Genomic DNA, 15,925 nt, shown 5'->3' with positions numbered 1-15,925 from the left:
TGTGGGATCCTCCCAGACCAGGGCTCGAACCCGTGTCCCCCGCACTAGCAGGCAGACTCCCAACCAGTGCGCCACCAGTGAAGCCCGTTCCTTGAGCTTTTAAGAGAGATTTTCTAGGTTATTGCATTCTGGTACCATTCTATAAATTCTCTTATCTTTACATTTATAAAGCTCCTCTTCACTTTACATTTATAAAGCTCCTCTTCAACAAAGAGTTGCTGAACTTTAAAAGAGTTGCTGAACTTTAAAGTAGTAACTAGAAGATTTATATCACATAAAGAATTTTTTTGTACTTCTGGTATATAACTCTAGATGAACAGGAAAGATACCAACCTACTTCTGTTTTTGTTGACATGGTCCTTTGACTTCAAGCATCTTAAAACTTTCATGGTTTAGTCTAGCTAATTTGAATTCACTATAAACAAGTTTCATCTGATTTTTGTCATCAGTGTGACTTGTATAACTCATGAAAAGATGCTTATCTTGGTAGCTAAGCAAAAATAGGAGGCACGCGGAGATAAAATAAGGCTGAATCAGTAAGGGCTACAAAGAAAGAAAGAACGTTGAGGCAGGTGAGAACTCCAAGGCTTCAGAAATAGGTCCTCGGGGAAGGAGATCTAGGAACAAGAGATTACCTGAAGCAAGAAGGTGTTAGTTGTCTCCTCTGTAAGAAATAAAGCGATAGAAATTAGAGTGTGGTGGTGAATTAGGGTTAAATGAAATCATTTAGGAAATAGAGTTGCAAATTGGCTAACCCTGGCAGAGTAAACCTAAAAATATGCAGATGATAATCACAAAATAAAATTTATGAGAAAACACAGCCTAAGATTAGCAGTCTCCTAGTCATTAAAGCAAACCTTGACTGTAGTGTGCGTTCTCAGTAAATGTGGGTTGAATGAATGAGTTTTTGAAAGTAGCTTCAGTTTGCAAAGTAGATACTGATCAGGAAGCAGAAATTGGTTGGTGGGTAGGTTACAGTGGGAATTGTGCAAGGTTATTGAGTAACAAGATCAATTACTCCTACCTAAGACAGGAGAAGCTATCTGAAATACAAAGGAAGCCAAATTGGTTGGGGCCACCTAAACGAAGTTTACTACTTCATGCAACAAGTAGTTAAGTTCCGTGCTAGGTGTTAGTAAAATACAGGTGTATGTGTGTGTGGCTTGTTAGGTATCCTCACTAGGTCAACCACTGTATCTCTAGATTAAAGTACAAAATTTAAGGTACATCCTCTTGTGTGCCACTGCCCTAAGTTCCTACCTGCCTCCTAAATGCTGAAGAACTTATTTTGCTGATACTTGTTTTAATTTCCTCTTTTAAAAGGAATAAAAAGGAAGAAGTCCATATCTGTGCCCTTATTGTCTTTTCTGTCATCTATCCGCCCTCTCCCTCTCCCCCTCCTCCACCTAATCTTTCTACTTCCCACAAGTCACTGTTCTTTTCTCTTGCACTAGGGAGAGGAGGTTCGATGTCAGTATGTTGTGACATGTGCAGGACTTCACTCAGACCGTATTTCCGAGTTGAGTGGCTGCAGTCCCAATCCGCGAATTGTACCATTCCGGGGAGATTACCTGCTCTTGAAGCCAGAAAAACGCTATCTTGTAAAAGGGAATATTTATCCAGTAGGTAGTACTTCTGTCTTCTCAAGATGGTTGTGGGCAAAAAGGGGAATGAAACAAAAACTTTTCCCGGGGTGAGAAGTAAGATATTTTGAAGGGCTTTTGGTGCAATCATTCCACCTGTTTCTCTTGTGGTTGAATCCCCAAATCTTTATTCCGATATCATAGTCATTCAATTATAATGACTTGCCCACAAGTACAGGAAAGCTTGAGTGCACCATGGGAAGGGCTGTGAAGAAAGAACCCAATTCTTCCACTTCTCTGGTGGAAGGAGTACTCATAACAGAACTTTTCCTTATAGCATGCCCAGATGCCAACCCTCTTTCTCAGATCACTGTCTATAAGTGCAGAAAAGGGGATTTGGCCACTGTGTAGTTTCATGGTGTAGAGAAGACAGAGCCGTTTAAGTGAAAAGCTCGTTCTTCTGTCTGGAACTACTAGGTTGAACAACCAGTATTCAGCTATTTAATGTTTTTGACCTTGCCAAAACTTCCATTTCATCTGTTCCAAGTATTGCATTCCCACTTTACAAAAGGCTGTGCTATGAAGGTGTGTTTTTTTCCAGCAGCTCTGATTTTATTTGCCACCCACATATATCCCTACTTGGGGAGGGTGGAGGTGGGGAATAACCTAAAGTAGGACAGTTGTTTTTTTTCTTTACCCAGAAAGAGGAATAGATGGGACGATGTGCCTTATTGTCATAGCATCAGGTTTCCTGTGTGGCATTTCTAGGCAGAAGCGTGTAAATAGAAAAGTATTATCTGAGTACAGATCAAAAGTAATGCAAATCAGATGCATGGGAAGAAAATGTTTTATATTACCAGTTGAATGTTTGCATGTGTAATAAAATGCAGTATGAAATGGGGCTAATAGTTCTTTGCTCTGTTAAATCCATAGGTCCCAGATAGCCGATTTCCTTTCCTAGGAGTTCACTTCACACCAAGGATGGACGGCAGTATTTGGCTAGGGCCGAATGCAGTTCTTGCCTTTAAACGAGAGGGTTACAGACCCTTTGACTTCAGTGCCAGAGATATTATGGATATAATTATCAAGAGGTAACTTTATTTCCTTAAAAAATTGATTTTATGTGCTTATATTTTTAATATGGGATTTTTTTCTTTCTCGATATTCTGTTTATTGGATAAATCTTCATATTTGTGATTGGTATATTGGTTTTTTAATTAATCTAAATTAAGAGCTTTGTGGAATAAGCATAACATTTTAACTACTTCAAGAACACTCTGATGAGCCAGGGTGATGTGCTTAAAAAGAACAAGACCAAGAGCCACGAGCGATCACACATCTGAGAATCCAAATCTTGTTTTGCTAACCTTCTAGCTGAGCTTGAAAAAAACAGAAGTTTCTCTCAAAATCAGTAGATGGTTTACTTTGATAAGATCATTTCAGGCCAGTCACCATGATTTTGAAAACCTCTGGAGAAACTGCTGATAAGCAAGATTGTTTCTTTTTGTGGAAGACTAACAGTACTGCTGTGTTGACCTGGAATGCAGATTGTTTACTATTGTAAGAAATAACTCAGTGAAGTATTTTGTCCTTTTAGCACTGTTGCTCTCTAGAGGGTTTCACATCATCAAAATCACTAGAAAGCTTTTAAAGCTATACTTGAGTTTCACCCTGCACAGATTCTGAAACAGGTTTAGGATGGGGCTTCCTAGCACGTATGCTTATAAAAATACAGATGTACATAGGCTCCCCAGAGTCTCACGTGAGAATCACTACTAGAGCGTCTCACCTCTGGCTGACTAAAGAAAAGTAGGGTAAATGTCCCACATGTTTAATGCCATGATTTAAAGATCTTTAATGCCTTTTAGGTGTGTTTTGAAAGCACATAACATTGCATTAGAAAGCCTTGATGTTGGCAGGCTTTATCCTAGTTTGAAACCAGCATTCCCTGGGAATTTGAGTTTGAATGGTGTTTACTTTTAGAGTTGGGAAGGTATTCCTTTGATGAAGTTTCCTTCTTACGTAGGCCAAAAGCTGATTTTCTTTTAATATGTGGTTTTTCTGACTTTGCATAGATTTCTGTGATGCCACACCCCACCCCCAAATCTAATAGCTGTAAAGGTGTTGTATGATAATAAAGAATTCCTTTCTCTCATAAAGATTTTATTTTCTTTGCTTTCAGTGGCTTGATTAAACTGGTGTTCCAGAATTTTTCCTATGGAGTTAATGAAATGTACAAGGCCTGTTTTCTCAGTGCAACAGTGAAGCATCTTCAAAAGTTTATCCCTGAAATTACTATCAGTGACATACTTAGGTAAGGAAAAGCCGTAAGGGTTGTAAATACAGTCATGTCCTAGGTGAACTTGGGAGGTGGGTCTGACTTGGTGACTTGTAAGCACACTTTCAATCAGTGTGTCCACTGAATTTTTGTGTGCTCTCTCTTTCTCAACAAGTTGTTCATTCCCCTTGCAGTTTGGGCATTGCTGCATCATGGCCCTTAGTGCTTGAACTAGGTCCATTTATGATTATCTGGACTACCTTACAGCATTAAGCTGAAATCTCCATTTCAGTTGTGTTATGATGCCACCTTCACTTTTGTGTCTAGCTATCACTCATGATAAACATCTCACCTGAAGTTTTTTTAATCTCCCTGGCCACTTACTCTTGTGATTCCAAAGCCTTCTGACTTTTAATTCTGTATAAGATCATTGATCACCATGTTACCTAATTAGGTAATAAGCATATTAAAACATTATTCTTTGATTGATTCTTAAAAGCTTTTAGAAACATACTCATACCTGGCATCTTACCTTGCTTCCTCTGTACTTATTTTGTTCTTTCTTGGATCCTACTTCCCTCAAGGACTATTTGTAGAACAGAAGTGGGAAATAGTATGGTAGCAATCAGTCTGAGTGCTTGCTGTGGGCGTGTGGGGCAAAGGAAGGATTCCTTAAAAAAAAGTGTTTTTTTCTTAAAGATAAAAGGCTTTCTGGACTTGATCTATACCTTGTCCTAAATGCCACACAAGCCTATTTTCTTTTTGGTGATATTTTTAGGGTGCTCACGTTTCCCCTGAACCAGCCATTTGTTAGGCCTAATCAGCAGTGGTCTTTGAGATCCTCTCCTCCCTGAATCCATCCTGCAATGGATCTCTAGAGCACTAAGTGTCTGTCTCCTCAGTAACAGCTGCTGAACTTGCCTGGTGTAATATATCAGCAGCTCGCCTCTGTATCTGGGAAGAGAGCAATAATCACGTCAGCTGTCTCCCTCAGGGGAGCCTCCTGGTCTAAATCTGATTCTCATGTATCATTCTCAGACCAGCCTCTTTGAATCCTTAGAAGAACTATTAAAACCCAGCTAATGTTTTTAACTCTTATCTCTCTCAGCCCTCTACTCACCTTCTGAAATAGAAGGGATAAAAATATCTAGGCTTTATGTTCTTTCACTCACCTATAAATGAAGGCTTTTATGTTTTCTGTGGTCTTCTTTAGCAGACTTGTTATGTTTTATATCTGAAAATAGATTGGTCAAATCTAGTGTCTTTTACTGCTGTTAATATTCCTTGGAAAACACAATAGGTGGGCATAGTGAATTCTGTGTATAAATAGTTGCAGTGAATTCACTATGCAGATTTGATTACCACTCTTTTGTAGAAGCCTGAGGAAAACTCTTTAGACCAGTGGATTTCACGTGGTAGAACTGAACCTTGGGGCTTGTGGGTTTTGGTGAATACCCTTGTCTCTGGGTGGAAAGGTGTGAATTTCAGTTACCAGTTTCATTACCAGGTAGTAGAAAAGGGCACACAACACTGTAGGCAGGTGCATTTGGGGACAAATTCAACCCAGTCACAGATGAGTTTCTCTCTGAAGATAGAGAAGCTGAACGTATTCAGCAATTCCATTTGATTCCTGTAGCTCTTAAATGCAGGAAATTATCAGTAACAAAAAGAAAATTGTAGAAGATATGTTTGATACCATTTATATGTTTATACTGTGTATGTATATGGATTGCACATGTAATGTGAAAATAAAAACAAACATGAGAGTGATAAACACCTAACTGAGGAGAGTGTTTATCTCCGGGGAGACAAGAGAATGGGATGCAGAGAGTTTGACAGGGGGCTTCTATCATATCTATAATGCTTATTTCTTAAGCTGTTTGGTAAAAAAAATATTGGTGTTCATTATGTTATTCTCTGTACCTTGTTATATGCCTAGAATCTTAAATAATAATAATAATAATAATACAAAAAAATAAGGTCAATAGACTTCCCACATTTTGAAGCCTAAGTCCTGATTGCAACCAGTATAACACCATAAATGCCCTATCATTAATATTGGGGAAGAAGCATATTAGGTAGTTCTGGATAGTAAAAAAGAACCAAAGCAACACTTTAGTGGAATGTTTAGCTCAAGATGGTGTCCTTTAGTTGCAGTAGCTACCAAAAGGGATCCAGTTGGACTTCTCATTGCCCAGCCAGAGTATCTTGGGCAATAACTTACCAGTGAACATTAGATTGGAATGTAAAGTTATAACCTGTCAAATGTATGCATTAGGTATACAGACTTCTCATTATTAAATTATGATCTCTAAGGTTCCTAATTTTAGCTCTAAAGTCCTTTAATTTGTTCTGTGATTAATTTTGACATGGCAATCTAACAGTAGTTTGTATCTGTTAGCATTGTAAGGATGTAAAATATGATGACATATTTGCCAAGATCCCCTCTTTTTCCCACACTTCATTTTGAAAATATCTTCTTGGGGGAATTCTGTAGTAAATTTTCAGGCAAGATGTTTTCATTGTAAGTGATAGCTAAAGACTACACTACTGTGAAATGCAAGGGTAAAAGCCAAAAATCCTGCAATAAAGGTGATCTAGACCCTTTTGCAAAAAAGGGTTTCTCATTCTTGGTACTGTTGACATTTGGGGCCAAATAATTCTTTATTGTGGGGGACTGTCCAGTTCACTGTAGAATGTTTAGCAGCATCCCTGGACTCTACCCACTAGATGCCAGCCGTACTCCCCTAGTATGACAACCAAAAATGTCTCCAGACGTTGCCAAATATCCTCTAGGGGGCAAAGTCTCCCCTGTTTGAGAGCTACTAGTCTAGAGAATTTGGTAACTCTCACACTGCAAAATACTAGTGAGAGTCTGGAGAAAATACAATAAAAATCCCTTGAAATGCTTACAGCTGAGAGTGCAAGAAAATAAGGGCATCCCAGAAACGAAAACAGAGAGGAAATTGAATACCCAAGAACTAAGAGGAATTAGTGCTGATGCTGACTTGGAAAGGTAGGGAGGATTTTCTGATTTTGATGTAAATATAACTGAGTTTTGTTTTTAATTGATCTGTGATTTACAGACAATAAAATATGCAGATCTTGAGTGCTCAATGAAGTTCGGAAATTGTATAAATTCATGTATCCACCACACAAATCAGGATATAAAACATTAGGGACCTTATATTTTAATTGCTACTCAAGTGCTGGAAAGGAAGCCTTGGGTCTGTAAAAGGTAAAGAGTTGGAACTGAGATCCCTTTGTAAAACCAGGGACTCTGGAAGGGCTATACCCTCATTAAAAAGGAAGTCTAGAAAAAAAATCTCCTAAAAATCTAGAACCCTGGGCCTTCCCTCACAAGTACTTGGAGTTTCAATTTGTACCACTAGTTTGATCTAGGGACTTTAAGCTGAGAAATGGATCTAGCTTAAAAAGTAGATCCATTCCTATTTGGATCCTGCTTCAGACTAACACTTCTGCCTCTCACTCTCTCACTTTAAACAGATTAGAGTGAGTGAAAATCAGGGTAATTTGACCACAGACTGAATATGGTTGATACTAAGCAGTTAGTCGTTTTGTATTATTATTAAGAATCCTTTTAAGAGAAATATACATTGAAGTGAAATGATACGCCATCTGGGGTTTGCTTTAAAATAATCCAGTGGAGAGAGGTAGACAGAGTGGGGATATAGATGAAACAAGATTGGCTGTGTGTTGATTATTACTGAAACTGGGTAATACATACATGGGAGTTCCTTATACTGTTCATTTTACTTTTGTACATGTTTAATATTTTCCATTAAAAAAAAAAGGTGTTCCTAGAATGGTTATACACCTGGAGTGTCTGACAGAAGCAAATATAAAACCTCTGTGGAGGGACATAATTTCAACCCAACGCCCCCTGCTGAATAGGAACTCACCAACAAAAGTTCCAAAGCACTATAAGTGAGAGTAAGCAGATAGAATAAATACTAGAATTAGACTCTAGCAACTTTGGATAATAGTAATATTAGAAACCATAAAGTAAGTATGCTCCAATGAATTTTTAAAAAAAGGGAATGAAAAAAACTGAAAAAGAATAATAATTTAAAAAATACCCTAGGCAAATTTAGAAACCAAGTAATCAGAATTTCTAGAAATGAAAAATATACTTCTTAAATTTTAAAACTCAAATGATTAAGTTAGACAGCTGGTTGGACCTCCCTTAAGAGAAAATTAGTAAATTGGAAGGTAAATCTGAAGAATTTAGAGAACAATGTTGTAAGCTAAAGATGCATCATGTGCAAATTAAGACATGGAGAAGATGAGAAGATTCCAGCCTACATCTCATAGGAGTTCCAGAGAAGTTGAGAAGAGGCAGTACTCTGAAGAAAAGTATTTGAGAATTTTCTGGAATGGACAAAATGACATAAAATTCAAGATGCACAGTGAGTCCCATCTGAATTAAAAAAACTAAATACAAGAATGTAAATAGGGCTTCCCTGGTGGCGCAGTGGTTGAGAGTCCGCCTGCCGATGCAGGGGACACAGGTTCATGCCCCGGTCCGGGAAGATCCCACATGCTGCGGAGCGGCTGGGCCCGTGAGCCATAGCCGCTGAGCCTGTGCTCCGCAACGGGAGAGGCCACAACAGTGAGAGGCCCGCGTACCGCAAAAAAAAAAAAAAAGAATGTAAATAGATTATATAACTTCCAAATAGTAGCGCAAGAAAAAAGAATGTAGAAAACTCAGTAAGTCAAGAAAGGAGGTGGGAAAACTTCAGAAAAAGATCGGGTTGAATAGCATAAAATAATATAGTAGAAATCAAATATCAGAAATTATAATAAATGCATATGTGTTAAGACAGAGATTATCAGGTTGGATTTTAAAAATCCACCTATGTGTTAGGCAAATGCTTATTCGAAGAAAGATGAGTCCTAGGTTCATTTTAGATAAAATACACTTTAAGGTAAAAAATTATTGTTATAAATAAGGAGGGTCACTATAAATTTGTTGCGTATGATAACAGAGCTAAGAAATACAGAGAACAAAAACTGACATAACTGGAAGCAGAAATCAAATCTATAATTGTGATGGGTGATTTTAAGACATGTCTGTTGATAGATGATAGCTCAAGCAGATAAAATATTATGTTTGAGGGGAATTCCCTGGTTGTCCAGTGGTTAGGACTCGGTTCACTGCTGGGGTCCAGGTTCAATCCATGGTCGGGAAGCTAAGATCCCCTCAAGGCACTCGGCATGGCCAAAAAAAAAAAAAAATTAGATTTGAATAACACAATTAAAACACTTGATTTAGGGACTTCCCTGGCAGTCCAGTGGTTAAGACTCTGTGCTTCTAAGGAACTAACATCCCACGTGCCGTGCAGCATGGCCAAAAACTTAAAAGACCAACAAACAAAACCACTTGATTTAAGGGATGCATAGAACTCCCTCACCCCCGTTATAGAATACTCATGTTATTCAAGCACTCACAGAACGTTTACTAAGGCTTAAAATGATCTAAGCCCTAAACCAGTTTGTCAACAAAATTAAAGAACTGGGCATGGAAAAACCATGTTCTCTTGTTGCAATCCAGTTTGGTTGAATATTAATAACAAAAATACCCTTCCTTCACATTTGGAAATTAAGATGGAATGGTTGACTTGCCCTATATCACCACTCCCAATTTAAATATGCTCCTGTGAACTTCTGTTTTTAGATTAACAGTAGATCCCATGTGAGTTTTATAAAATACTAAATTGTCCTATTTGGAACTGTCCAGAGATGTCAGTTGTAGCCTGTCATAGCTGTTTTCTAGCCCACAGGATTATGCCTGCCACAGAATAATAAAGCAATAAATACAACACTTCTCAGAAGAATGAGTGCCGTTAGTTACATATTTACCTGTTGTTTCTAGACATATTTAAGGGTCTAGGCCTTGCATTTCTATTAAATTTAGCTGCAAATATGGCAAAATATGTGGCTACAAATAGCATTAAACAGTTAAATATAGCTAAATTCACAAATATTAAATTTGCTGAATCATTTGTTCTTTCAGTTATTAAAATAGAATTTAAAAGTATTGAGAGTTAAACAATTCAAATTTTCTATCCCTATTGAATACTTCTTATGTACACAAATCTAGACATGGGGGCAAAATAGGGCTGTTGTATAAGATTCAGTTCTGGCCCTGAAGATGTTTATGGTTTATTTTACCTGAAATTTCAAAATTATAATATTCATCTCAAGCTGAGATATTCTGAGGGGGAATGCCTATATGTAATCATGCAAAGAAAAACCCTGAAATTTCATTAAGTGCTGAATAGGGAGCATGAAGAATTTGGTAATTTAAACATGCCATGTTAAATAGTTACTTTAGTTTGAACTAAAGTGAGTTTCTTAGAAAAAGTTAATCTTGTATATTTTTTTTACAGTTTGGATTATAGGTTTTGAATACTTGGGCAGGACTGTAGGGGATGTCGAGAACATAGTTGGTGTTTGTAAGAGGAATAAATAAATATAGACACATTTTTAACTGTAGTTAATCAGTACTAACTTCTATTTGCTTAGGAAGAGTAAGGAAGAGTAACTAAACCTTCATGGAGAGGAAAGTTTTTATTTTGAACACTCAACATCAGTAGGTAGTCATGCCACTGTGTGTCCCCTGCATGTTGGCTTTCTGTGAGATAAAAGGAGAAGGACAAGAAAACTCATAGAGATGCTCACAACAGCAATAGGAGCATTATCCAAGAAAAGAGAGGTGAAATGCTGTTTTGATTGGTTGAGAGAAGCTACAAACACGGAATGTACAAAATAGACCATACACTGGCTAATAGGCTGTTATGTATCCTTACCCTAAGAAATTTCAGCTTCAGTCCCATTCTGTCTTTTTGTGCTGTAAGTGTTGTTCTGATTTTTTTTTTTTTTTTTGCGGTACGCGGGCCTCTCACTGTTGTGGCTTCTCCCGTTGCGGACGGAGCACAGGCTCCGGACGCGCAGGCCCAGTGGCCATGGCTCACGGGACCAGCCACTCCGCGGCATGTGGGATCTTCCCGGACCGGGGCACGAACCCGTGTTCCCTGCATCGGCAGGCGGACTCGCAACCACTGCGCCACCAGGGCAACCCTTTGTATCTGATTCTTACTTGGAAATCCTTACAGCTCAAAAATCTCCTGTCTAGATTCCCTGCAGCCTTCTATGTTACAGATTACTTTTATTACAGAACCTTTCACCCCTGTTGCTGTAATTCTTATTTATCTCTCTACAGATGAACTGTATAGCTATGTAACTTCAGGCAAGTTACTTAATCTATTTTCTTTGCTGTTAAATATAAACTATAAACATATCAGCCTCTTAGAGTTGTTGTGAGGATTAAATGAGAGAATTCCTAGCATGGAGTAAGCACTTGGTAAAAAAATAGCTATTATTATCATGATGTCTCCTCAGCCAGGCTGAGGTCTTAGAGGGCAGTGCTCTTGTATTGTTCTTTGTATCTTCCTCAAGTGCTTATCTGCATCTGCCCAGAATCAATAAAAAGTGTTTAATATTGTTGCCTGATTTCTAGAGTCTTGTTGGTGTGTATAAGGCAGCTGTTTGCAAACTGGGTTTTCTTAAGCAGTTTCAGTAGAGGCGCTTATGGACTCCAAAATTATTTTATCCAGATTTTATCTGTAAACTTTATTTTTAAAACTAAAAAAAAAAAAATCTAATTTGTAAACTCAAATGTTGTAAAACAGAACTTTTAATGTTAAAGGCTCTTACTGTATTAACATGCTGTTAATTCATTTTTGTGCTTTTCCTTTAATTAAGAGAGTGTGTCATTTCTCTTTAAGTAATTGAAGGTTATCCTGATATTAAATGCTAAACCGTTAAAAATCAAAACAAACTACAAAGCCAGAATTTGCTGCCATTTGCAAATATTTTTTCCATAACTTTTAATAGTGTACAACCAAAACAAAACATAAAAATACTTAGAATTCTGTAGCGCATGTAGGAATGTAGCTGACACACATAATTCTTGCTTTCTTTACTTTGTATTATCTTGCTTTCTATTCTAGTGATTGATTGTATAATAAATTCATTTTGTAAATTTAAATAAAAATACATGTATTCTAATTAAAGGATTTATCTGCTACTTTTGGAAAGAACGCATTTGTGTATTGTAGGGTAAGGATATATGCTTGAGAGGCTACAACTGGCAGCCTTTGGCTAAACACAAACCTATCGGGTTTTCACATAATTGTGCATTTAGAAGAATAAAGACTTTATTGCTTTAAGAATACTTTGAAACCACTGACACGTATGTAAAGTGTCCTGTCGCTTCTAATCAGATGACTACCACTCTTGCTTTTGCAGAGGTCCAGCTGGAGTAAGAGCCCAAGCCCTGGATAGAGACGGAAATCTCGTAGAAGATTTTGTATTTGATGGAGGAGTTGGGGATATTGGAAATCGCATTCTTCATGTGAGAAATGCACCTTCCCCTGCTGCCACTTCTTCCCTTGCAATTTCTGGAATGATTGCAGATGAAGTACAACAGAGATTTGAATTGTAGATAATGAAAGGAGCTAGGTATGCATTTTAATCTCCACATTCAGCAACAAGAATGTACTAACTACATTCTTTAAGTTTCATTTAAGAAAAATGGTTTAAAATGTCATTTTAGATAACCACTGAATATTTTAAATTATGTAATATGGAAATAATGATTTTTTAAAGTCCATGCTCTTTAAAAATAATAAAAGGTACAGTTGTATCTGTCCTGAATTCTTGACTTTGTTAATGACCTGTCCTCACCAACCATGATCTAGAGATTTGGCTTTTTTTGGAATTTCTGGGAACTATAGCATGAAAAAGTGATTATTCCCCTAACTTTTTGGCTTTATAATATCTAAGCTTTTTTGTCTTTCCTAGACAAGAAAATATATTGTAGGTTGCAAACCTTTTAATTTTGAAGAGTCATAGAAAAGCTCACATCATTTAGAGCAACAGTATTTGTATTTGGGAATTTAAAATTGTTGATTCAAATACATGAAATTTCACATTTTGAAGTAGTTTGAATAAGATTCTGTCTTATCTACATTTGTAAGAAATAACTTTGCAAAAGAAACTCAAAGCATTTATTATTCCCAGTTTCTTTATAATTCACTTGGTCTGGTGTCATCCCTAAATCTAAACAGCAGTCCACAATGAGTATTTTGCTTACTCTTCAGTCTTCTGTGGTTGAGAAACTAAAAGAACTTAGAATCCTGACACTGAGATACAGAACTTTGTAATTTAAAATAGTATTTATCTCTTATATCTCTGTTCTTCAGTCATACCAAGGTTCTCAGATGTTGGCCAAGATCACTAATGATTCATGCCTACTTGACTTTTCCAGAATCCTATAAACCTTTATGAGGATGTTTCTTCATTTTGGGGAAATACCTAATTTTGAGGCATTCACTTTTGTACACCGCAAAAGTGCCTTACAATCGTGTGTATTTCATGAGTATTTTAAATTGTTGCCCAGTGCCATACTGTATACTATGTACTATATATATACGTGTGTGTGTGGTATCTGTTGAAATGATTCTTGCAATTCAGGATGTTGGAAAATAGAAATATAAATGAAAATATGGTATAATATGGGGAAACTTATTGCAGAACCACCATTTAGGTGAGAAATTTTCATCCATTCCCTCACATGTGCTCTCTCTGGATTAATCTTCCAGTCTTCATTTTTTCTTTCCTCTCGTCTCTCCAAAACTGTGTGATGGATGAGTCAGAAAGATGAGCATTTTGGTTGATAGCAAAACTTACCAGTTTTCTTCCTTTTCACTTCAAGCCAATGATTACATTGATTGAGCTACCTCATCAGTTAATTTGAAAGGCTACACATCATCAGCTCATGTTACAGAATAGCACATCTCAGGTGAATAGATTAGACAGTTCTTCAGCACTTGGGATGAGAATACTGAAAGCAGTTGGAAAGTATTCACAGAGGAAACAAGCCCTAATGGTCCTTCATGACAACTGATTCTTCCAAGAAATGTGATACACAGGGTATTTTCTGTTTCATTGCAAGACTATTAAGAGATGGAAAATATTACAATTCTCTATTTCATTAACAGTAAGATTCCATATACACTAAGCTGTGAAAGACTGAAGTTATAAAAATAACTACCCTAATTAAAGCAACCCCCATTCCATTTGGATCTTTACTATACCCCAAAAAATACAAGTGAAAAAATGATTGAAAGCGTTTTGAATGTGTAGATTATTCTATTTGTAAAACGTTTTTATTTATGTCAATAGAGTTTTGTTGTGGAATAATGCTATAATATTTTAAAGTTTTGTGTATTTCTAAGAGAGAAGAATTGTATATTAATATTAAAAATATTTTAATGAGCTTTGGTGTTGTGAACATAATTTTTAGTTTCATAAAAACTCTGATTCAGTACTTACCTGGGAGGGGATATACCATGATCATGAAGGTGGTTTTCCCAGGGTGCAGCTCATGCATTGCACTCCGGATGTGCTGACCCATGCAATTTCCCCAAATGTGGGAAACTTGGCTGCATGATTTGTGGTATTGGGGAACTGTGTTTGAGCTTTCCCCTGTTTTTTTCTGTTTTAACAATAGAGATCCTTCAAGACCATTTTCTAGGGGTCCAGTGGTTTGTGTTTATCTAATACTAAAGAGAACCTTTAGTGTGTCATCCATTTAATGTGGGTACTGGATGGTGGTTAATATGACACAGGGGTATGGAGAAATAAGGATTTTTTAAAAACTCTGATTCATATAAATTTTGAGCTATCAATAGGCTTTAAATAGCAGCCAATCAAAAAAAAAGCTTGTATTTGTGTATAATGTAAAAACGAGGTAGAGTAGTTTATATTTTGGTTAAAAAGTGGAACACTAGGGACTTCCCTGGTGGCGCAGTGGTTAAGAATCTGCCTGCCATTGCAGGGGACACAGGTTCGATCCCTGATCCAGGAAGATCCCACATGCCGCGGAGCAACTAAGCCCGTGAGCTGAAACCACTGAAGCCCACGCGCCTGGAGCCCGTGCTCCGCAACAAGAGAAGCCACCGCAATGAGAAGCACGAGCACCGCAACGAAATGTGACCCCCACTCGCTGCATCTAGAGAAAGCCTGTGTGCAGCAATGAAGACCCAACACAGCCAAAAGAAAACAAAAGTGGAGCACTTTCCTACTTACAAAAAATGGCTCTCCATTTGGTAGTGGTAGCAATATCTGGCTGACTTCAGTGTCATCCTCATACCCAGAGTACCAGGGAACATTATTTCTGTTCCATAGTAGAATGTATATAACATACCAATACACAGTGCTTTTTCCATGGGGAGGAGGGCAATAAGTAAATCTTTTGGAATTTCATACAAAATTATTGTTCCTCTTGGGAAGACATTTTTGGTATGCTACCTCTTACACGGGGTTGGGGTTCTGGGCATGAGCCTCCCATATGGGTTATAGGGCAAATCATCTATCTGAGTGCCTGCTCCAATTTCTTTCCAGCAGGTGGACTGTTAAGAGGACCAGAGTTAGCTACAGCAACGGACCATGAAAGTGAGTGACAACAACATTTATTGTTTCCTGTGGCATTGCTTTGGTTTGCTACTGACTGGCAGCATTTGTAGCTTTAAATAAATGGAGGAAGTAGGAGAGAGTAAATGGGAGAAAAGTTAAGTCCTTCTTGAAAATGTTTTTCAGTGAGAATTTTTTTTTTTTTTTTTTGCGGTAAGCGGGCCTCTCACTGTTGTGGCCTCTCCCGTTGTGGAGCACAGGCTCCGGACGCGCAGGCTCAGCGGCCATGGCTCACGGGCCTAGCCGCTCCGCGGCATGTGGGATCTTCCCGGACCTAGGGCACGAACCCGTGTCCCCTGCATCGGCAGGCGGACTCTCAACCACTGCGCCACCAGGGAAGCCCTGAGAGAATATTAGTGGTAAAATTTTTACTGCCTTTTAAATTTTGAGATGTGCTTGGGTCATTCAACTTATCTCCTTAAAGCCGTTCTAAATTCTAAAAAGACAAGTAAAATTACAGTGAGGTATAACCTCACACCGGTCAGAATGGCCATCACCAAAA

General features: G+C 37.7%; 1 protein-coding gene and 1 non-coding gene across 2 annotated transcripts in view; both read left to right on the top strand.

Moving 5' to 3' along the window:
• Positions 1-14,226, top strand: part of L2HGDH (L-2-hydroxyglutarate dehydrogenase) — a 51,335-nt gene extending 37,109 nt beyond the window's left edge. Inside the window, 4 exon segments of the mRNA XM_032618226.1 lie at positions 1,455-1,622; positions 2,517-2,674; positions 3,766-3,897; positions 12,196-14,226. Of these exon segments, the coding sequence (XP_032474117.1) occupies positions 1,455-1,622; positions 2,517-2,674; positions 3,766-3,897; positions 12,196-12,391 (654 nt within the window). The 3' untranslated portion in view covers positions 12,392-14,226.
• Positions 14,227-14,275: 49 nt separating this feature from the next.
• Positions 14,276-14,439, top strand: LOC116750079. The gene has a single exon (XR_004348815.1). It is a non-coding gene; the product is annotated as a U1 spliceosomal RNA (small nuclear RNA).
• The last annotated feature ends 1,486 nt before the right edge of the window (positions 14,440-15,925 follow it).

The sequence above is a fragment of the Phocoena sinus genome, chromosome 2 (genome assembly GCF_008692025.1).
Source record: "Phocoena sinus isolate mPhoSin1 chromosome 2, mPhoSin1.pri, whole genome shotgun sequence".
Taxonomy (NCBI): domain Eukaryota; kingdom Metazoa; phylum Chordata; class Mammalia; order Artiodactyla; family Phocoenidae; genus Phocoena; species Phocoena sinus.
The sequence above is the reverse complement of the archived record's forward strand: the minus strand, read 5'-3'. Positions and strand labels throughout refer to the sequence as shown.